This window comes from Schistocerca piceifrons, chromosome 11, assembly GCF_021461385.2.
Source record: "Schistocerca piceifrons isolate TAMUIC-IGC-003096 chromosome 11, iqSchPice1.1, whole genome shotgun sequence".
Taxonomy (NCBI): Eukaryota; Metazoa; Arthropoda; class Insecta; order Orthoptera; family Acrididae; genus Schistocerca; species Schistocerca piceifrons.
The window spans coordinates 144,655,461-144,678,584 of NC_060148.1; the positions used below are offsets into that span (position 1 = coordinate 144,655,461).

The following is a 23,124-nucleotide window of genomic DNA, read 5'->3' on the forward strand; positions in this document are numbered from 1 at the left end:
GATAACTTAGTCTCGGTACTGACTGACTTCTTGCAGAAGAGAGTAGATCGTAGCTGAGCGCTCACTGCATTAGTTTTGCTACACCTCGCTTCCAGTTCTTTCACTATGTTGCCATCCTGTGAGAGTATGCATCCTAAGTACTTGAAACCGTCCACCTGTTCTAACTTTGTTCCTCCTATTTGGCACTCAATCCGTTTATATTTCTTCCCCACTGACATTACTTTCGTTTTGGAGATGCTAATCTTCATACCATAGTCCTTACATTTCTGATCTAGCTCTGAAATGTTACTTTGCAAACTTTCAATCGAATCTGCCATCACAACTAAGTCATCCGCATATGCAAGACTGCTTATTTTGTGTTCACATATCTTAATCTCACCCAGCCAGTCTATTGTTTTCAACATATGATCCATAAATAATATGAACAACAGTGGAGACAGGTTGCAGCCTTGTCTTACCCCTGAAACTACTCTGAACCATGAACTCAATTTACCGTCAACTCTAACTGCTGCCTGACTATCCATGTAAAGACCTTTAATTGCTTGCAAAAGTTTGCCTCCTATTCCATAATCTTGTAGAACAGACAATAACTTCCTCCTAGGAACCCGGTCATATGCCTTTTCTAGACCTATAAAGCATAGATACAATTCCCTGTTCCACTCTTAACACTTCTCCATTATTTGCCGTAAGCTAAAGATCTGGTCCTGACAACCTCTAAGAGGCCTAAACCCACATTGATTTTCGTCCAATTGGTCGTCAACTAATACTCGCACTTTCCTTTCAACAATACCTGAGAAGATTTTACCCACAACGCTGATTAAAGAGATACCTCTGTAGTTGTTACAATCTTTTCTGTTTCCATGTTTAAAGATTGGTGCGATTACTGCTTTTGTCCAGTCTGATGGAACCTGTCCTGACTCCTAGGTCGGTTCAATTATCCTGTGTAGCCATTTAAGACCTGACATTCCACTGTATTTGATGAGTTCCGACTTAATTTCATCCACCCCAGCTTATTGCACTGCAATCTATTGACCATTTCCTCCACCTCCTCAAATGTGATCCTATTTCCATCATCATTCCTATCCCATTCTACCTCGAAATCTGAAACATTACTGATCGTATTTTCACCTACATTGAGAAACTCTTCAAAATATTCCCTCCATCTGCCCGAGTCATCCACAGGATTCACCAGCAGTTTTCCTGACCTGTCGAAAATACTTGTCATTTCCTTCTTACCTCCCTCTCGAAGACTGCTAATTACACTCCAGAATGGTTTTTCAGCAGCTTGACCCAAAGTCTCCAACCTGTTTCCAAAGTCTTCCCAAGATTTCTTCTTGGATGTTGCAATTATCTGTTTGGCTTTGTTTCTTTCTTCAACATAACTTTCTCTGTCTACCCGAGTTCTAGTATGTAGCCATTTTTGATACGCCTTCTTTTTCCTTTTACAGGCTGCCTTGACTGTGTCATTCCACCAAGCTGTTTGCCTCATCCTACTTTTACACACTACTATTACAAGACAGTCTTTAGCCACTTCTAGTACTGCGTCCCTGTACCTTGTCCATTCCTTTTCCAGTGACTGTAATTGACAACATTCAACTAACTGGTACCTTTCTGAAATTGCTGTTATGTACTTGTGCCTGATTTCCTTATCCTGAAGTTTCTCCACTCTTATCCTCCTACATATGGGCCTGACCTCCTGCACTTTTGGCCTCACAATCCCAATTTCACTGCAGATTAAATAATGATCAGAGTCATCAAAGAATCCCCTGAATACACGTGTGTCCCTCACAGCCTTCCTGAACTGTTGTTATATAGTCAATGACAGATCTGGTTCTCCTGCCTTCCCAAGTATACCGGTGAATGTTTTTATGTTTAAAAAAGGAGTTTGTGATTACTAAGCTCATACTGGCACAGAAATCCAAGAGTTGTTTCCCGTTCCTGTTGGCCTCCATATCCTCTCCAAATTTACCCATAACCTTTTCGTGCCCTTCTGTTCGATTTCCAATCCTGGCGTTAAAATCACCCATGAGCAGAACACTGTCCTTGTCCTTTACTCTAACAACTACATCACTGAGTGCCTCAGAAAAACTATCCATCTTATCATGATCTGTCCCTTCACAATGCGAATATACTGACACAATCCTAATTTTCTTGCTAGACACTGTCAAATCTATCCACATCAGTCATTCGTTTACATACCTTTTTGCAACTACGCTGGGTTCCATTTCTTTCCTGATGTAAAACCCTACACCCCATTGTGCTATTCCTGCTTTGACTCCTGACAGGTAGACCTTGTATTCTCCCACTTCCTCCTCTTTCTCACCCCTTAACCGAACGTCACTAACAGCTAAAACGTCCAGCCCCATCTTGCTTGCAGCCTCTGCCAGCTTTACCTTCTTCCCAGAGTAGCCCCATTGATATTAATAGCTCCCCATCTCATCTCATTACCATTTGTTTGCCAAGTCGTATCTTAGGAGTCCCTGGTTTGTCAGTTAGAGGTGGGACTCCGTCACCTCCAAAGGTCCGAGGCATTTTGCTCCGATTGTTGCCAGCATCATATTTAAAGTACCAGGGAAGCAGGTTGCTAGCCTTACTTGCCCCGAGTCCCATTGGGTTTTACCCCTAACGGCTGAGGGACTAACTGGTGGATTTGGTAGTCTTTGCCGTATGAGCACAAAGGTGACCACGACTCAGAATATGGCCGAGATGCCCAGCCTTATTCCAAAGTAACTGGTATCCCGATTGTCGGGACCACTTACTTGGCCACTCATACGTTGCCCGTGATTTATGAACTAGGACATGACTACAGGAATCCACACCATGAATCCCATCTCGGGATTTCCAGATATCAAACATGTATACACAAGTGAAATATTTCCAATCAGAGACACGACGCTCTCGAAAATTTACGAAAATCGGCGCCCGATATGCAGTATTAGTCGCAGAGCACATTTTCATTTCCAAATTTGCGAGAAGAAGCACAGTAAAAAAATAATTAATCCACACAATTTCGTGTTGCTTTATGAGAAATGATACTGGCTTGTACAAGTGTAGAGACTCTGGCCACTGCTGTGCCTACAGATGGGTCAGTTTTGTGCAAGCTAAAAAACACACCGACACTTACCCTTTGAAAGTAGTGCAGTGAAGTATCAGTTGCTTATTTCTACAAAAAACAGGGACAGGTCAGGAAAGGTTAAATAACAAACTGAGAGAAAATTTAATTACAATCTTTATTCTAATAATTCTCGGGATTTCCAGATATCAAACATGTATACACAAGTGAAATATTTCCAATCAGAGACACGACGCTCTCGAAAATTTACGAAAATCGGCGTCCGATATGCAGTATTAGTCGCAGAGCACATTTTCATTTCCAAATTTGCGAGAAATTTTATTCCTATTATTATTATTGTGATTAAGATAATAACATTATTACCAATATTATTAATGTTGTTATTAATATTTTATAAATGCTTGACTGCCTATCAACTAATACAAAATATATGTATACAATACTTGTACTTAAAGTCCAGAAGAGCATGAGGGTGCAAATTAACATACGTACTTCACTTGGAAAACAGACAGTACTTAAACGGTGAGGAAAGGGTGGAGGCCCTCGCGGCGAAAACTTTCTGTGACACTCGTGGGCACCGCCCTCTGACAGGAAAGCAAATATCGGGCACCTATGTGCCAGAATACCGGCAGAATACGCCGTTTCGTGTCGGCGGGACATTTTGCAGAAGGAGATGTGGAGGAAAAGGTAGCACAATAGTGCTGATATAGAAGATTAGCAGACAACCCCGAGCCGCCCAGTGTTCCCAGAAGAAAGCAAATGCACGAGGATCCTGACCACACTGTGTTCTCTCACAATTCTCGCCTTTTATTCTGCCCTCCAAACTTTTACAGTACTCCAACAGAGTGCGATGGAAAGCTGCATTATAATTCAGAACTCCACACAAAGCGCACACATGCGACATAAACAGGTAATGTTTTGAAGGTAAACCACAGTCCTATTTTTAAACTGACATCACAATCGCGGAAGACAGTAACAGCTCAGGGAGAGCACCACTGTGCATAAATAATAGGAGTTAAAACTTTAACCCCGAGTTCTGGAGTAGTGCAGGGAAAGTAAGACCGCAAAACTTTCAAATATTCTACAAAACGAGAAAAAAATGCTTGCTTGCTGGACTTTAGTCGGCAAAAAAGAGAACGTTCACAGACAACCTCTACAAACAAGAATGTGCATACATTTATACCTCTTTTTCTCTGAAAACACACACACACACACACACACACACACACACACACACACACACACACACAACAAAGTAATATACCTTAGTTTTAGACAATTCTCATAGCTCTCCATGTGGGCTTAAATAGAATTATCTCGCATCTACACGGGAAGAATATAATAAAGCACCAATTTTCTTTACATAAGAAAACCAGAAATAAACCTGCACAGCGCACACTTTGCTGCTCAGAATCTAGCAGTGATGGGGCACTGTGTACACGGCACATATTTTACTTACTAATGACACAGATAAGTATAGACGATTTGGGGGAAAAAAAAAAATGAAATGACAGAAGGTGGACAAGTAGCTGACTCGCTATTATATCTCCTACACACAGCACCGAATAAACATGGCACCTCGCCCATTTGAGTTTTCAATCAAAGTGTAGGAATGGTGGGCAAATGAGTGAAGGAGAGAGTAATTAAAGTTTGGAGTTCCTGCAGAGAGCGTTTATACACATGCTGGGACTGAACACTATGCTTTCAGAAACACGAACAGTTTGGGACTTTCCCCACAGGTGTAAGAAATACAGGTAGGACTCGTTGAGCTGCTTCAGTTCAAGTGAGGACACTGTGTTACTTGTGATATGAGAAAAGAACACAATAAACAGCTTTTCCATAACAACTATAAATTACTGCAAAGAAGCAATAGTGTAGGAAACGGAAAGCCCTACACACTCAACCAGGGAATCCTAAGAAATGCGCAGACGTGTGCAACCGCGCGCGCGCGCCCACACGCACGCGCACACACACACACACACACACACACACACACACACTCTTCAATGCAAAGTTAACATGGCGGTTCTTTGTTACATTCACAATGCTACCTAGGCACTTAACTCATATCTGCAGTTAGACCATTGTTTGAGCTCCACAGTTTGCCACACGACAGGGTAGTCAAAAACGAAGATCGCAAAGAGTGACGAAAAGGGGTGGAAGGGAGGGAAGACATGGGAGAGTACACGAGAATCAAATACGGCCGGACTGCACACGAAAACCCTACTAATCACAAAATGACTGACCTTAAAATGGCACAAAATACAGCAAAGCAAAGACTAAAACCTACAAATAAAGGTACAAAATTAAATGTTACGTGACGAGGCAGTAGCGTCACTGTGTTATCCGTCAAAAATTAGTGCCAATGTGTTATTTACTGTTCAGTTTATCCTTTCCATTTATTACATCGGCTTTTTTAAAAAAATCTATTACTATGAAAATAATTTCGAAGTGAGTGACACGCATCACGCAGCCTGCTGAGAAACAGAGTGCAGACCTACTGACAGTTCCAGTATTTGCAGCGACAGACGCACGATTCGGCAGGTGACCGGCTGACGCGTAGGTTTCATTTGATTTCTGGAAAGGAAACGGAGTACAGAGTGGGTGGTATACGCGACGAGCCCGAAGTCCGGTGACACCCAGAATTACTGACAAGTGTCGGTAGTTAGCTAATGTGAGATGTAGTATTTGCCTGACGAAGCTGACACTTTGAAATGCGCAGGATAGATTTTACACACAATCTATTTAAATATATTCTCTCCACAGTGTAATAGATAGTCCTCTGTGTCGATATTTCAAAACACTTCCTGTGTGCTGTACTTTTTCTTCCCTCCTCGTTTTCCATTTTCTCTGTCCTATCTCTTCTATTTCAGTCAGTGATCCATTACTTTAATTTACCCCTTTCCATTAGTTCTTCATTCTGCAGCTGGTCCTTCAATATGTTTCCCCTTATCCTACACACACGTTTTATTATTAAAGACTATGGGCTTTTTCTTGAAAATAAAGGCCAATTCTTCAAATTACTCTTCTCCTATTACCTGGAACAGAAAGGAAGAAGGGTGAATTATTTCAAATAGAGCCATAAACATAAAGTTACATTTATACATGGCATTAAAACTGCATATTGCTGACAATATATTCCAACAATGTTGTCCGGCAACTTTGTAGCCTGCAGCCACTGTTTCAATGTCTGTGGCCATACAGCAGTTCTCTCCTGTGTCACCTTTGCAACTGCTGTACACAACAGACACAAAACAACAAAGAACTAGCGAAACAGGTGGCTGCACGTACACCTGTACACTTTCGAACAAAAGTCAAACACAATTGTTTCCACTCGAACTCACGACACCAGTGCTATCAGTGAGAGAAGTAGGAAACAAAGGCAAGTCGAGAGAGAAACATTTACAGTCAAGGACTGAGATCATTATTGCCCCGCAAAACAAAAATATTCTCTACCCTAGATACAGACAGCCGGAAAACCAGCGGCAATACTTTGGCAACTACCTGCAACATCAGAAATATTGTCCAGCTGTACCACAAAATTGGCCTGTATTGCAGCCACATTGCAGCAAAGATGACAGCAACACCACTGTCTTCCCTTTTTAACCTTCTCTTGACACCCCTCCCAGAGAAACAACTACCAATTTCAAAAGCCAGCATTGAGTTCTGATTCTTTTGTATGTGCCTAAGTGGCAATACGAGTATGGTTAGAAGATAGGCAAACATTCATTTACAGAGTTTGTAAATTTTTGACAGGAATACACTCTTTGATATTCTGCAGGTAGCAGGGATAAAATACAGGGAGCAAAAGAATGTATACTACTTGTACAGAAGAGTAGGAGGGGTTGAGAAGGGAGAGAGACAGGGTTGCAGTCTATCCATGACGTTATTCAGTCTGTACGTTGGGCAAGGCGTGAAGGAATCCAGAGAGAAACCTGAAAGGGAAGTAATCTTCATGGAGAAGAAAAAAAAATTCTTGAGGTTTGCCAATGATACTGTAATTCTGTCAGAGACAGCAAAATATTTGGAAGAGCAGCTGAACTGAATGGATGTCTTGAAAACAGATTTATGATGAACAACAACAAATATAAAAGAAGGTGCGATGAAGCATGCTGGGATATTTTTACTCCCCCTCGTTTTGCCATCTGCCTCCTTAAAATTAATTTTTTCATGTCTAACTAATAACCATAACATACACGAGTATAATCTGCATTTTCATAAAAGAGAAAGGCTGGCCCCCTGTTTTAAAGAATATAACACCAGGTCTAAGTCTGTGCTTAGTTTTATGTAAGTAATTGATTTACTAATTTATTTTGACTATGCCTAGTTAGTTTCTTTTATTATAGGATGAAATAAGTAATTGTTTTGAAACAAATTCTACTGTTGACTTATAAACAGATACAAATTCTATAACAATTATTAACATTTAGAGGAACAACTAATGGTATTCTTAAAGGATCTACTTGGCTCTATTCGAAAACATGTTAGCTAAGCCAGCTCTTAATTAATTGCAACGTAATTTCCAGTTTCATCAAAAGTATTATTAGCTTAACTATATTTGTTAATGTCACGATTTAAACAAATAATACGGCTTAACCCTTGTAGTAGAAGAAACTGTTGAAAAGAGGCAATTTTTTGACGTATGCAGTTAATTGTAATTTCTGTAAATTAAGCATTGGACAATGAGTTCAGTGCCTATTATTGTGAAGATACGTAAAGGTCCAATTTTTGGTCTCAAGAGAGTCAGTCCACAGCCGAGGTTCAGACAAGAAACCTGTGTCGGTTAGAACAACAAAAATGCATCAACTTACCCGTGAAATAAGTGTTACATCAATAGGCCGTGTGTCACAGCAATAACAGCGTCTGTTCAATTTATCTGAAAGACTTGTGAAATATGTGATTAGGTGTTTACTGCTTGTAGATGTTCAACAGTAAACTATTGTAGCAGTATGTGGATGTTTGCCTGCAAACTATTAATGAGAGTTATCAAATGTTAAAAACAATAGTGCAGTGGCCATATAACTGTATTATTGGGGGCTCGTGAACAGTGAAAGTAAAGAACTGTTAAACACAAATGTGCACCTGTCAGCTACATCATTTAAAGTAGTCAGTGCTGAACTTCCACCCCCCATTTTTCAGCCAGTGTAGCAACGCAGTACGTCGACTCCGAGGACAAATGACAAGGAAACAAAGCAGGCGAATGTCACAAAGGATAATGGAGTGTAGTTGAATCAAATAAGTTATGTTGAAGGAACTACACTAGGCAATGAGACACTATAGCTAATAGATGTGTCATGCTGTTTGGGCAGCAAAATAACTGATGACGACTCGAGAATGTTGACTTCTAAAAGCAGGAAAAGAGTTTGGGAATAAGTGGCATCTGTTACAATGAACATAAGTTTCCACGTTAAGAAGTCCTTCCCAAAGACAACCTCGGAGGTAGGGTAACGACAGCTACGAGTAATCGTCCTGGACATTAGCAACCTGCTCCACCTGTATTTAGTCCTTTATTTTTAGATCACTACCAGTTTCACGGTACTAAAATCACATCTTCAGGTGAACATATAACTAAAACATTTCACGTAAAAAGCTCCAAATTTTGTACCCGACATTTGCTGTCTGTCAGGACAGCTGAAGCAGATGATCCTTCCTGGAGATATTCATCTGGGGTTTAGCCTAGTCCTGTCGACGAAGGAAAATTTGGGAGAAAGAATCGTGTAGTCTCAAATCACTGTACATTTGTCAGACGGACTGCCACGAAAAATGTACTGAAAATACTGACTGATGGGTGGGGTGAACATTGGTGTGGCAGAATATTTAAAGGTCATTCGCCTACATTTCTTTCGAATAACTAAAACCACAGCTCCTGGCAAAAAATGTTTCACCAATACAAAATTAAACTACATTAAATCGCCTAAAAAAAAAAAAAAAAAAAAAAAAAAAAAAAAAGGAGGTCCTATTAATTTTTTCTCTGGGACTCTAGTTCACGTGTAGCAGAGGATGGAAAAATGATGATGACGATGATGATGACGACGACGACACAACACCACCCAGTCATCACGAGGCAGGTGAAAATCCCTGAGCCCGCCGGCAATCGAACCCGGGACCCCATGCTCAGGAAGCGAGAATGCCACTGCGAGACCACGAGTTGCGGATTATTAAAAATATTGTTTTGAGTAAAAGTAATGTTTATTTTAAATTAAGTGTGTTAAAAACAATATTTACTGTGTGTACCACGTCTTAGTGTAGTAGAACTGTATTAAGAAATAAATTGTTTTCTGTTGGTGTAACAGGCTGGAAGGGAGAGAGAAGCAAGCGAGAGAAGATTTGCTACCAGATTGTGGTCGTGCAATTCCCTCCTTCATATATCTGAAGATCGTAGAGCGAGCAGGTCGATACCCCCATCTATCCTGCAATGTCACAGTATGCAACTACAGGGTATTTCAGTATATTATACAGACCTCCACGTTACACACTGCAGATCACCAATGAGGCAGTGTGCAAATGTGCCCGAAGGGAGGGATGTTTACTTTCCACAAAGTGCGTTAAGACTATATGGAATGGAGATACGAGTTACTAATAATACTACACAAGAAACACATATGGACATAATCTCCATAAATCTGTACACACTGTTCTACACTTCTAGAGGGAAACCCCTGACTCTTAGTCATTCTGTACCCTGACTCTTAGTCATTCTGTACACCAGCTATAGTGTTCTTCCAGAAAATGCAACTTCCCCCTCTGTAGGCACTGCTCACTTTTCAGTTTACAGACAGGCTATATCTTCCAGAATTTCCTGTATAGCCTACTTCTGTTAGGCGAAAAACCGTACTGAGCATGTGTTTACATAGTGCAGTTATTTTCAGTTTGTTGAAATGGTTCAAATGGCTCTAAGCACTATGGCACTTAACACCTGAGGTCATCAGTCCCCTAGACTTAGAACTACTTAAACCTAACTAACCTAAGGACATCACATACATCCACACCCAAGGCAACCTGCAACCGTAGCAGCAGCGCAGTTCCAGACTGAAGCTCCTAGAACCGCTCGGCCACAGCAGCCAGCTTCAGTTTGTTAAATGAGTAGTTATTTGCAGTTGGTATGAGGGATTTTATGTAAAACACATTCCTCAACGCAATGGCTGAAACGTGTTTAATTTGTAAATGTGACTGTCAGTAATCTACGTAGCTTCGGTGGGAAAGGAATCTGATACATAAATGTGGCACCCCGCTGCCATCTACTGTTGACACCGTGCTGTAAAGCTGTGTAACTGTGTTGTAGTCACTCGGTGGTCATTTAATGAATGACCAGATAGCTACTGCACTTCTCTCACCATTAATTGTGCTATTGGTGCAATGCATAAATCACTTCCATTCAGGAATTGCTGGCTGCACTGGGTGGAGCCACTTTGTAATACTGTGCCCTGCCCGCGATGTAATAACATACTATAGAAATGTCAAAAGTTAAAGATATAATTTAATCTTTGTGTCAATTAACAGCGCAGCAAGTCAGTGAATATGTACACCCAGGATAACGAGAGCAGCGTAGCATTGTCATCTGTATTTTGTCCCATATAAGAATGTGCGCTCGTCTTTTCTTTCTCTCTTTTTAGTCGCGCGCCTTGCCGACAGCATCTTACGCTATCGGACTCCTATTTTCTTCCATTTTTGTTAAAATGAACTGAAATTGTATTCCTGTTAGAAATATGTTCAAGTGTGGCATTACTATCGTCAATTGCGATTACCGATACGACTTTACTGTGAACACTTTTTTCTTTCGTTCCGTAGCCGAGCTAAGATTATTATAATTTCTACGTGTTTCGCCGAAAGACGGCACAATTCTTCATTGTGTCTGAAACTGTGAGATTAGAGCCAAGATGTCAGATGTCTGTATAAGAAACCTTACTTTGTGAAATAATAATTGTTTAAGTTGGTATTTCTGCTTTCATTTCATAGTAACGATCATCTATACCCATTTTATAAAATGTTACAGTTTTCGCTTTACTACATTTTTTCTTACATTGCCAATGTGAATATCTGTCTTTTTAACACCTAGGTGACCCACTTCTGTTACAGAGGGGCTCTTCAAATGATGCGAGAGATGAGGCATTAGTTACCCCTCAAACTGTAAAAAGTGTTCAGGCCAGTTATTGTGGAGACAATAAAATTGACACTGTCTAATACATTTCGACACCACGATACACTTAGGACAGGCTCTTCAGTGTGGTTGGCATTTCACAGCTCTGGCTGTTCAGGTTTTTTACATAACAGCTCACTTAACTACTGTGAACAGGTACTCAAACAAAAGAAACTCCATTATAGAAGTAGGAGCTCAGTGAAGCTATTTTGTCTATTCACATAAGAGGACTGGACACGAAATTCTGGGAACGTACAGTCTGTCTATACCCCGAAAAGCAAGCAGCACTTGTTGTGGGTGGGGAAATCGCCATTTCCTGAAGAACACTACAGTTACTGTACAAGATGACTAAGAATCAATTAATCCTCTTAACAGAACAGAACAATATGCAGAGATTTACATGGATTCCATCTGCACGCATTTCTTGCATTAGTATTAATACAGTAACTCATATACGCACCCCTCGGGCACATCTGTTGTCCGTGTCGTCAGTGATTCGTAAGGGGTGATGTGGAGGGGCAGTACAACTCTTTATTTACTTCTTGTCATGTAAAGAGATAGAGTGGAGAATCACCTGCTCACTCTTCAGTTTACAAACGTAAAAACTAGGGAAGTGCACAAACACAATCTGGTGACCTACCTTTCATCCTGCTTTAACCTCCCCCACCCCCTTCCACCCTGTTACACCCCCAGAATACAATTTATTCATTAATACAGTTCGACTGCACTTACACGTGGTGCACACATTTAATATTTCTTTTTAATCTACTTCACCTAAAAATAAATACCGATTTTATACCATTAAAGCAATATTTTTAACAATCATCGATTTTCTGTACCCTGCAACATGGGAACCGTTTGTCCTAGAAATTTAAATTTTAATTTTGTACTGAAGTACATTTTCAGTTGTCAGTGGCCAGTTCAGTTAAATATTTAGAAAATGCAAGAAGAAGAAGAAGAAGAAGTCACACCACAAAGAAATTATCTGAGTGGGAGGGAAATCTGTAGATGTTATGTACATGTACAGACAAACAAATGATTACAATTTCAGAACAACTGGATGAGTTATTCAAGAGAAAGAGCTTCACAAATTCAGCAAGCCAATGACACGTTGGTCCACCTCTGGCCATTATGCAAGCAGTTATTTGGCTTGGCACTGATTGATAGAGTTGTCAGATGCCCTCCTGACAGATATCGTAGAAAATTCTGTCCAACTGGTGCATTACATCATCAAAATCTCTACCTGGCTGGAGGGCCCTGCACATAATGCTCCAAACTTTTCCAATCGGGGGAGGTCTTGTGAGCTGATGGCAAAGGTGCTGTTTAGCGAGCACGAAGACATGCAGCAGAAACTCCAGTTGTGTGAGGGCAAGCATTATCTCGCCAAAATATAAGGACAGGGTGGCTCGGCACGAAAGGCGTAGAATACTGTTTGTGTACAGCAGTAAGGGTGCAACACGTGACAACTAAAAGTGCCCCGCTACGAGATAAAGTGGCACCCCGGACAGTCACTTCTGACTGTCAGGTTGTATGTCTCCGGAAACGTCTTCGAAGTTCGTCAGAACTCAGTTTGAAATGGAACTCGTCACTGGAGACGATACTATTCCAGTCGACGAGATGCCAGGTCGACATTGCACGACACCACTGCAAATGAGCTATCTGTGTGCAGAGGCCAACGGTAATTGGCCCGAGGGACACGGTGATCTCGGTCACCTTTCTGTGAGCCACATATTAACGGTGCTCACTGTCGCCGGTTCCGTCATCTCTCTGGGTCGACCGCTTCCTTCTCGATGCTGTGTCAGACCGCAGTTAACCCGTTCCTGCCGACATTAGCTAATAGGAGCATCACTCCTATTCCAGTGTCGAGTGATTTGCCATTTACTCTGACTGCTTCTTTGAGCCTAATAAATGTCCTCACGCAAATGCTGATATCTGCGTCTAGAGTTCACGTGCCTGTCTCCGAGGCACAGTTACTGCCGTAATGAGTACAAGTAATGAAATTTGCAAAGAGTTTATGCCCTAGAAGTGGCATTTCCACGGTTTACTATACTTGCTAACTGTGCTGTGAAATTGCACTGTGGTGTCACACATTCATCCATTGGCAGCCAAATTTTAAAATTTTACATTTTCCGTCAATACCTCATATGCTTGTCCACTTGTTCCGATCAGTTCACATGCAAATGAATATTTTGCTGCCTGCAAAGTTTGAATATCGAGTACAGAACTTTGGTGTATAATCAAATGGTACCATTAAAGTTCTACTGCTACCTTTGACCAACAGCAGCATGCAGCCCTCAATTTTTGGTATGTTATTTTTCAGAGGACCTCTGTTGTCGCTACGGGTAGTTAACGTAAGATGGGGAGAAAATTTGAAGCACAGCAGTCCAATGTGCCAGTAACACTTCAAACTGTGAGGGGATTTCTCCAGAAACACATTACATCTTCCCTACCATATTCTCATTTTGTAATTAACACAGTGCTGAAGCCACAAATCCAGACTTCAACAGTGGCGCACTGCACAGCCTTTACAGGTGGGATAAGAAGATGAGGATTAAAACTGGTTGGTATCTATCTGAAACTGCTACAATTACTTGTCAGTGACAGGAATTACTTCATTTTTAAATTATTTTCCATAAAAGTTCAACTTGATAATGTAATATGAAAAAATTACTGGAAGAAAACTTAGTTGCACACAATTAACAAAAATTGTATGGCCAACATCTGACACCATCTAAAAGTGGAAAATTAAGCAAGCCAAACACAAAGAGAGCCAAATATAGAAAACCACATTTTTATGAAAGAAAAAAAATTACAAAACATTTTAATGATGTTACTTTTATGTGGAAAACTTAAATAATTTGTCACATGAAAACTTTTGCAAAATTGTTTCTGTATGATAAAATCTAGAAGAGCCTTAATGCAGACAACATTCCCTCAGAATTACTGGAAACTTTGGAAGAGGCAAACATGACAAAACTATATGCAAGACATACCGAATAGGCGAAGTACTCTCAGACTTTATGTAGAATGTAGTACTTTCAGCTCCAAAGAAAGCAATGCCCGATGTGTGTGAATATTAACAAACAGTAAGTTTAGTAAGTCATGGTTGCAAAATGGTAACAGCTGACATCAGGAAAGAAAGTACGGATTTTGGAGAAATGTAAGAACACACAGTGAGACTCTCGACGCCATTAGTACTCTCAATAGCTTTTATAATTGAGCAGGCGTGATCAGTTCAAATTACGATTCACCTACAATGAAGTTTGTGTTTATTAGTTGAAACAGTAGTTGGTACTGGTTTCAGGTGCTCTATTTTTTGTTTGAAGTAGTCCCACAGTCATGCTGAAACACAACTTCTCCATTTGCTGTGCTTTTGACCCCTGAGTCTGCAATGCCATGAACTGTGCCACAGAGCCCCTCCTAGTGAAGCTCCGTGATTTGGACTTCCCAGCAACAATCGACATGTCCTCGATGTACATTCCAAGAGATGAGACAGTCTGCATAGAGAGATAGATAGTGAGTGTGTGTGTGTGTGTGTGTGCACGGCATTTCTGTTTTCACTTCGTAGTCAGAGTTATTGTATGAATCTTTTCTGGTATGTCACGATCTCGCCTGTCGAACAGCACGGTCAACCTTCACAAATTTTAAGCACGATGGGACCCTACCGACACAAAAAATACTGCCCCTATGACTTATCTTACAAGGCAGGTTGAAGAAAGCCACCCTGGTTTTATATCATTTGTAGATTTACAGAAAGTTTTTGACAATACTGACTGGACTACACTCTTTGAAACTGGAAAAATAGCAAGGATGCAGTGAGCGAAAGGTTATTTACAACTTGCACAGAAACTTGACTGTAGTTAAACGAAAGCCATCTGGGAAGTAACAGAGGCTTTGAAAAAGAAAAAAATGAACAATACGGAAAAAACAAATTTTATAATACACATTGTTAAAGCTACACCTTTACGCTATTTTTCTACACAATTGCCATTCAAATTGATGCACTTATCACACTGTGGCAAAAGATTTTCAATACCGTCTCTGTAGAAATCTGCCACCTGCAGTTGCAATCACTCATTTATACCAACACGCATACTGATGTCAGTATCAAAGCACCGTGTAGCGAGCTACGCCTCCGTTGCTGAAAAGAGGTGGCTGTCACTCGGCACCCGATCCGAGCCGTATGGTGGACACCGAGGACCTTCCGTCCAAAATCCCTCGGAGCTCTCGGATGCAACTGTACGTGTATTATGAAAAAACAAAACTTTTGGAGTAAATTTGCCCGTTTTTTTTAATGCCTGCGTTAACTTTGTCAGTTTGTCGGTCGATTCAGGGAAGGGGACCAAACAACGAGGTCATCGGTCCCAGCAGATTAGGGAACGACGGGGAAGGATGTCGCCCGCGCTCTTTCGAAGGCATTTGCCTGAAGTGATTTAGGGAAATCACAGAAAAGCTAAATCGGGACGGCCGGGCGTGGGTTTGAACTGTCGTCCTCCCGAATGAGAGTCCAGTGTGCTAACCACTGCGTCACTTTGCTCAGTAACTTTGTCAGTGTTTGAAAATAGCTCCCTGCGCTAACTGTTGTGCCACATTCGAGGAACTCATTCCTTTAGAGCCCAAAATGCAGTAAACAGATCTTTCTTGCTGACAGCATTTGCAAACCTCAGTTTGGTGGGAGAATTTGTGTCCCCATTCCATAAAATGCCTTTTTGTTTCACAACTGACACGTGTCGACCAAGTCTCGTCCCCAGTTATGATACAATTGATAACTTAGTTAGCATTTTTCTCGTAATCTTTGAGGCTGCCCCCCCGCCCCCTTTTTTTGGTCCTCCATTACAACTTTGGGGAGCCCATCTAGCACAAAATTTGTGGGAACTGAGCTTCTTCACCACAATTTCGTGCATCAAATTCTGTGAAATCTGTGGGAAATCTTTTGGAAGTTCCATAATTGTGGAAAGACAATTTTCACAAATTCTGTCATCGATTTTCATAACCAGTTCATTAGTTACTAGGCTAGACCTGCCACTGTGGTCCTCACCATGGGTTTGCAGTTTTTTGCCAAAGAAAATCTTATCACAGACTGCACCTCACCTTACAAATGGCAGGGTTTTCTATTGCAGCAAAGTACCTCTCTCTCTCTCTCTCTCTCTCTCTCTCTCTCTCTCACACACACACACACACACACACACACACACACACACAGAGTGAGCGAGAGAGAGAGAGAGAGAGAGAGAGAGAGAGAGAGAGAGAGAGAGAGCACGTGCTAGCTACCACCACTGGATGTATACCGAGAGTGGAACATTATGGACCAAAGATGGAGGCTGCAGTCCTGTCCACCACTTTGATAGACCAATACGTCTGTTTACTTTCTGGATAGCCCTTCCAGAGTCCAAGGACACACAAGGGAAGCAGTGGTTGAGAAGGGAATGAGAAGGGAATGAGACAAGGTTGTAGCTTATGCCCTAAGTAAATGTGTACATCGAGCAAGCCGTAGGAAACCAACGAGATATTCGGAAAGACAATTAAAGTACAGGAAGAACAAATAAAACTTTGAAGTTTGTCAATGATGTTTTAATTCTGCAGAGACAATAAGGGAGTTGGAAGATCAAACACTGGGAGTTCAGAATGGAACACAACAATATGGAAATCCAAAATATAAGATCACTAGAACAGAATGGACACTGTCTTGAAAAGAGGTTGTAAGACGAATGCCAATAAAACAAATGAGGGCACTGGAGTTTAGCTGAATTAAATCAGGTGATGCTGAGAGAATTAGCTAAAGACACAAGACATTAAAACTAGTACAGGAGTTTTGCTATTTTGGCAGCAAAAGGACAGTGGTCAGAGAGAGAGAGAGAGAGGGGTATTAAATAAGGACACTGATCAGAGAGAGAGGGTATTAAATGCAAACTGACAATAGCGAGAAAATAGTTTTTTTTTTTTTTTTTTTTTTTTTTTTTTTAAAAAAGACACATTTTTAAATACAATATAAAATGAAGTTATTTGTTGAGGTCTGTGTCTGGCAGTGTAGTCTTGTATAGAAATGAACTGTGGACAATAAACAGTTCAGACCAGAAGAGCACAGAAGTCTTCCACATATGGGAGTCAGACGAACTGCGTGTAAAATTAACTTATGGCATGCACTAACTAAAAGAAGGAATTGGTAGTAGGAGACGCCCAGAAGCAACAAGATATAATCAATTTGGTACTTTAAGTACACGTGGTGGTAAAAATGGTAGAGACACCTACGGATGAATACATAACATAGATTAAAAAGACGTAGGTGGCAGTAGTCATCCAGAAATGAAGAGATTTGCACATGATAGGCTGGTGAGCTACACAAACCAGCCTTTGAACAGAAAACAACAACAACAACCACTTTTGCTCACCTGCCCAACAACATAACACCCGAAAAGTATCAAACCAAAATTTAAAAATAATTTCTTATCATTAATTGTGTATTCCCATTCTTTAGATGAACTTTTATTGTAACACTGAGTGCACACAGAATGAAAAAACAGAGAAAGGAAATGTTTTCTTTGTACTAAAATCTGTTTTTCACTTGCAGCATGAATAGCGATTCAGTATTATAACAGTATTATGAGAAGGAAAGTTGCTACTCACCATATAGCGGAGATGCTGAGTTGCAAATAGACATAACAGAAAGACTAGAACAATTAAAGCTTTCAGTCATTGTTCTTTGTCACAAAACTCTCTCTCTCTCTCTCTCTCTCTCTCTCTCTCTCTCTCTCTCTCTCTCTCTCTCACCCAAACACAACTGACACGCACGACTGTGAGAGTTGCATCTGTGTGTGTGTGTGTGTGTGTGTGTGTGTGTGTGTGTGTGTTTTGTGACAAAGACCAATGACTGAAAGCTTTAATTGTTCAAGTCTTTCTGTTGTGCCTATTTGCAACTCAGCATCTCTGCTATACAGTGAGCAGCAACTTTCCTTCTCATAATATTGCTACCGTCCATCCTGGATTTTCAATTGCTTGTCACAGCAATATAATCACTTATATTACATTTGATTCACTGTGCTGCTTAGTATTCTCCAAATAGCCAGTTTTCAGCTGTGTAAACAATAAAATTGTCTACACATGAATTACAAACTAACCGATTCCAAAACATTCTGACAGAAATCACGCAAGTTATTTGTCCAATATGACACATGGCCAACTATAATCCCTCTCTGTATTGAGTTATTTTAGATAATGATGGCTACAGGTGAGCCGTGATTTTAATGTCAGGGGGAAAAAGAAGAAGACAATTTTCTGTGATATGCGCAGCTCATACTCACCCGGTGCACGCATTGAGTGCCATTACAGTATGACGCACTTTCTCCTCTTCGTAGGCTCCGGAGGTTCCAGTGCCGCTAGGATAGCTTCGTCGAACACATTCTTCAGTCCTTTCTGCAACAGCACAAGCACAAAGTCAATATCTTTGTGTGAAAAATGACAAATGCAAGTGTGACGTTCTACATACGTACACACCAAAAAAAGGATCGACTGCCCGAACATTGTAATAACTGAGTGACGTTTGCACGGGTCGTAAAAATTGTACCTTGCCAGTAATATAGCCCAGCAAAGTGGCTGCCAAAATTTATTGCAGCAAGTGTGACCCGGCAATGTTAGAGATACATTTCCGGCCCAAAAGTATTTACACGGGCCATACTATGGCTACGAAATGGACGAAAGTAAGTTGTTTTGAGTAATGTCTCTCTCCTGCAATTACATTCAACAAGATAAGAAACAGAGATTGTACTTTGTGGGTGATTTCTTTAATTTAACGAACTGTTTTCAAAGCTTAAGGGGGTCACTCATCATTTCTGGTTACTGGAAACTCGTGCTGAAGTTTGACGTATGTCTCTGAAGTGTGGATCTACTTCTCATTGAAAGATAAGTGGAAGGACTTGGAATCAAATGTTCATGTTAATATTTTATTGTGACTCACTAGTACAGTGATAAATGTGTCGCATCTACAACCATTTATGGCAAATGAAAAGTAATGTACTAAAATACCACGATAGTAACGAAAAATAGGCTGGTGGGAAGCTGCTCCCGTGAACACAGAAACAAACGTGATGAGGCTAAGAATAGGTTTGGAAGTCTTTTAAGAACTTAAGCAAAATAAAAATAAAGGCATGGCTCACTAAGCTGCATCGAGATTGTCCTTTTATGGACTGCGGTCTTTGTGTATATTATTTTCTGTGCTCTATAGTTCTACTTGTACACGTATGAATCAGATTTATGAAATTTACAGTTCTAAGTCTGCTCACTTCTGAATTAACTTAGAGCACAGAGTGCCCCTACATATGCTATCTTTCTAACTGACGCACGATACTGTGTTTTGTGTAACTTAACAATGCAGCTCTAGTGGCGTGAAAAGGAGAATGAGAGGGAAGCATTTAGAGACAAGGACGGAGGCAGATATGGCCCCGCAATATGAAATATTCTCCACCATTGCCATATAATGGCAGCAACACCTCAGCAACTTGTTTCAACAACTCTATCAAAGAGTAATACTGCCTGGCAAATCTGCAATATTGCAATATATTCCAAAAGCTGTAGTGTGACAGAAATTTGGTGCATACTTTGTCACCCGAGCGATGTGAGGGCGTGTATTTATAAATTTTATTGAGGAAATTTTTTTCCAATTATGATTTTAAAATTAACACACACTGGTGTCTCATTTATGTTTTATACTTGTGAACTGAGAACGAAGCAATGGGCCTACAGTACTTTGCTGTGACCACATCTGCATCGATGTGTGTGACAAATTAAACCAGCGACCAGCCACCAGAAGATGATGCCGCCGTTTTGCTCAGAACTCCTGGGCTAATTATTTTTTTACTGTAAAAAACCAAAGATCAACTCTGTAAAAGAAACACGTACGATTCTGTTCTGTTCTGTTCTATTCAGTTCAGTTCAGTTCACATTCAGCCAAGCTTTATTATACTCAAAAAATATAATTTCATTGTGGGGAATATTGTTTGCTATAATATGTGCTGTGATGCAACAAAACAAGGGTGCACTTGTCATGAGATGTAAAGTATTTACACTGTAAATAATAGTCTGCCCTGTTAATTTCTACTCTAATTATTCTGAGTAGTGAAACCTACGTTACTTAATTCAAAAGAACAGAAAGTGATGGTAACTTCAGCTTCTACAGTAAAGATAAATGTATTACAATCTCCAGTCATCGACTGCTTCGACAAAATAAGTTGTGGCGAAAGTAATTAATATTTACAGAAATTTAAAGAAGGACAGACACTAAAAGTGATCTCGCTTTGAAAAAATAGCTATGGTGACTGAAGCTGCTAATAGTGAAAGCAGTTCATACAATATTAATTTAGACTTTCTTGAAAATTATTAGTACGATTGATAATAGCAAGAGTGGCCGAGTGTCGGTGTCTAATCTCTCTGGCTGCTACTTAGTAATGGAAAATAAACATTCGGAAGAAGATAATTTGCCAGACAAATAATGTTTTGTTGTTAAACCTGTATAAACTTCTATAGTTCCTCTCTTCAATATTTCTTCGGGCTTTGTACATCCTTTTTTTGTCTTCCAAACGGCATAAATTCTGTCATTTTTACTAAAAGTAATCAGTAAAATTTTAACCTCAACAAAACTTACTCAGCTTGAAGTATGCCACAGAGATCGGTTCAAAAACGGAACTCTCTCCACTCGTGAGAAGCTCCTCTAGTTTCATTTATATGAAATTGGGAAACGTTCTTTGTTTTGAGCAACCTCCCCCATCCTTTCACTCACACTGAGAACTTTCTCAGGTCAGTATATTCTCTCACTCACTTTATTCATCCCAACATGAGAATGCTCTTCAAAATTCTGACTATTACATATACTTTCAGTTTCATTTATACGACCCATTCACGGCACTATTTCATCCTTCCTTATGTGACTCCACAACCAACTGTTTCACAAGCAGAATCTCAATGCAATTTGTAGCAAAACTGACTCAGTACATTTCTTTATGTTAACAAGCTGTTCAAAGCTGATCGATCGAGGGGGGTTACGGGACTAAATGGCAAGGTCGTCAGTTCTGTGATTCAAAAGTGACACGAAGTTAGGTAAAGGTGTGCAGTCAGGGGGGGTCAAACAATAAAGTGAGGAAGCTAAATATACACACAGTAGAAGGCATAAAAAAGTAGGCCAAATCTAAAAACTGTAAAACCAGAGAGATGGAAGAGCGGTCTTTGCACAGGGGAGTGGTCACGGGTACCGGACCCAGAAAACACGAAGAGAGGCCCCAATCACAGCCACAGCCACCCTGCCCCTTATAACTGAAAGTAAAAAACCATTTTCACAAAGCAAACTGAGGACTAGTTCAACTATCTGTGAATCATATGCTGATATTACAGATGAGGAATCTGGAAGGCTACGCTTAGTAGTTTGGTCGATTTGGGAGAGGGGACCAAACAGCGAGCTCATCGATCCCATTATGCTTAGTACGAATGGCATTCTCGAGAATTCCAGGCACGAGGAAGGCGATGGCGTCAAGAAGCTGCCGATAAATTGATGATGAGCAGAAAGGGATGCAGCATACCACAATAATGACTTCTCAGCTGAGCTATATACCAGCCATAAACAGCGTTTAACCACAATTTTTAAACATCGATAATTTTTATAGAATGATATTCATATAATTAACACACTTTGAAATATTAAGTATTCTTAAATTTGTGACTGATAAAACTCCAATAAAATTAAATTTCAATGACAGGTTAAAAATGCAGAATTCCCCTGGATTTTATGGAATTCCCTGGTATATCTCTGGTTTCTCCAGATAAAACATAATTCCCCGAGAATTCCAGGTTTTCCAGAAGAATCATCACCCTGATGTATCTCTACTACGATTGGTCATTACCATTCGTGTTAATCAGCCTCGACACGGATGCCAGGCAGACGGCACTGTGTTTGTGTAATGGACTTCTATAGCCCACTCCACTAACAGTGTCTGACAGGAACACATGGCAGCACTGTATAAGTTCAGGAAATCACTGAGATTAAAGTCCTTAATATAGAATGTGAAACGTCCAATTGCTTTCACGAAAGGCCAAAGAAGGTGTACAAAACCGCTACTGTAGATGTCAGCGCTCGTACTGGGACAGTCTCGCCGCTGTAGAGAGCCAGTGCAGTGTGGAGCAGAGCACCCGGGCCGTGACTGCAACATCTCCACAGAACATACAGCGATCAATCAGACCATCTGTAGCAACAGCCGGGTAACTACAGACAAATTTGTCACCAGTTATCCACCAGTAAACAGTGTGATGGCCATAATCAAAAATACTGGGCTACTCCAAAATTTGTGCACTCACCAGAATAAAGAGGCAAATAAAATGACTATATACAATCTGTTGCTCCACTAGACTTACAACTGTTCAGCCCATTCTGACATCATCAGGGACATCACTTTGAAGACGGGAAAACTTTGAAAAATTCTGAGTGCCAGGATAGTGATTTTTACCACACAGATATACGTGCTCTCGTTTTGAGGTAGAAGAATGACTGTTGCCGAGGATGTGGCGATTGTAATGCGAAGTGGAAAATTAATGGTGAATGTTTTGAATGTTATCCTATGTACTAATATCCAAGAATTTCATGGTAAAAATCAGAAAATTATACGCCTGTTCTTATATTCTCTGTCACCTACAAAGCATCACCTCGGGCAAATACGCAATAATCTCAGCGCTGTCCCAACTTTTGGGAGCACTCCTGGAAGTCTATAGGGTGAAGGGTGTTCAGGACCTGATGCGATTCCAAAAGCGTGTCTTCAATCGAGTCAAAAAGGTCACTCTTTCAATGCGATTTCCACCTTCGGAAACAGGTAGAAGTCACACAGGGCTAGGTCTAGTGCGAAGGGAGGACGGGGGACTGCTGCCTCGTCGCTTCCGGCCA

At 40.6% G+C, this 23,124-nt stretch overlaps 1 protein-coding gene across 2 annotated transcripts in view; it reads right to left on the reverse strand.

Moving 5' to 3' along the window:
- Positions 1-3,211: 3,211 nt before the first annotated feature.
- Positions 3,212-23,124, reverse strand: part of LOC124720460 (cdc42 homolog) — a 55,761-nt gene continuing 35,848 nt past the window's right edge. For both annotated transcript variants that reach the window (XM_047245814.1, XM_047245813.1), the window contains exons 6-7: positions 18,509-18,620; positions 3,212-6,111 (exon numbers count right to left, since the gene is read on the reverse strand). In XM_047245814.1, coding sequence (XP_047101770.1) covers positions 18,531-18,620 — 90 coding nt within the window. In that variant the 3' untranslated portion in view covers positions 3,212-6,111; positions 18,509-18,530. The remainder of the gene's footprint in view (positions 6,112-18,508; positions 18,621-23,124) is intronic.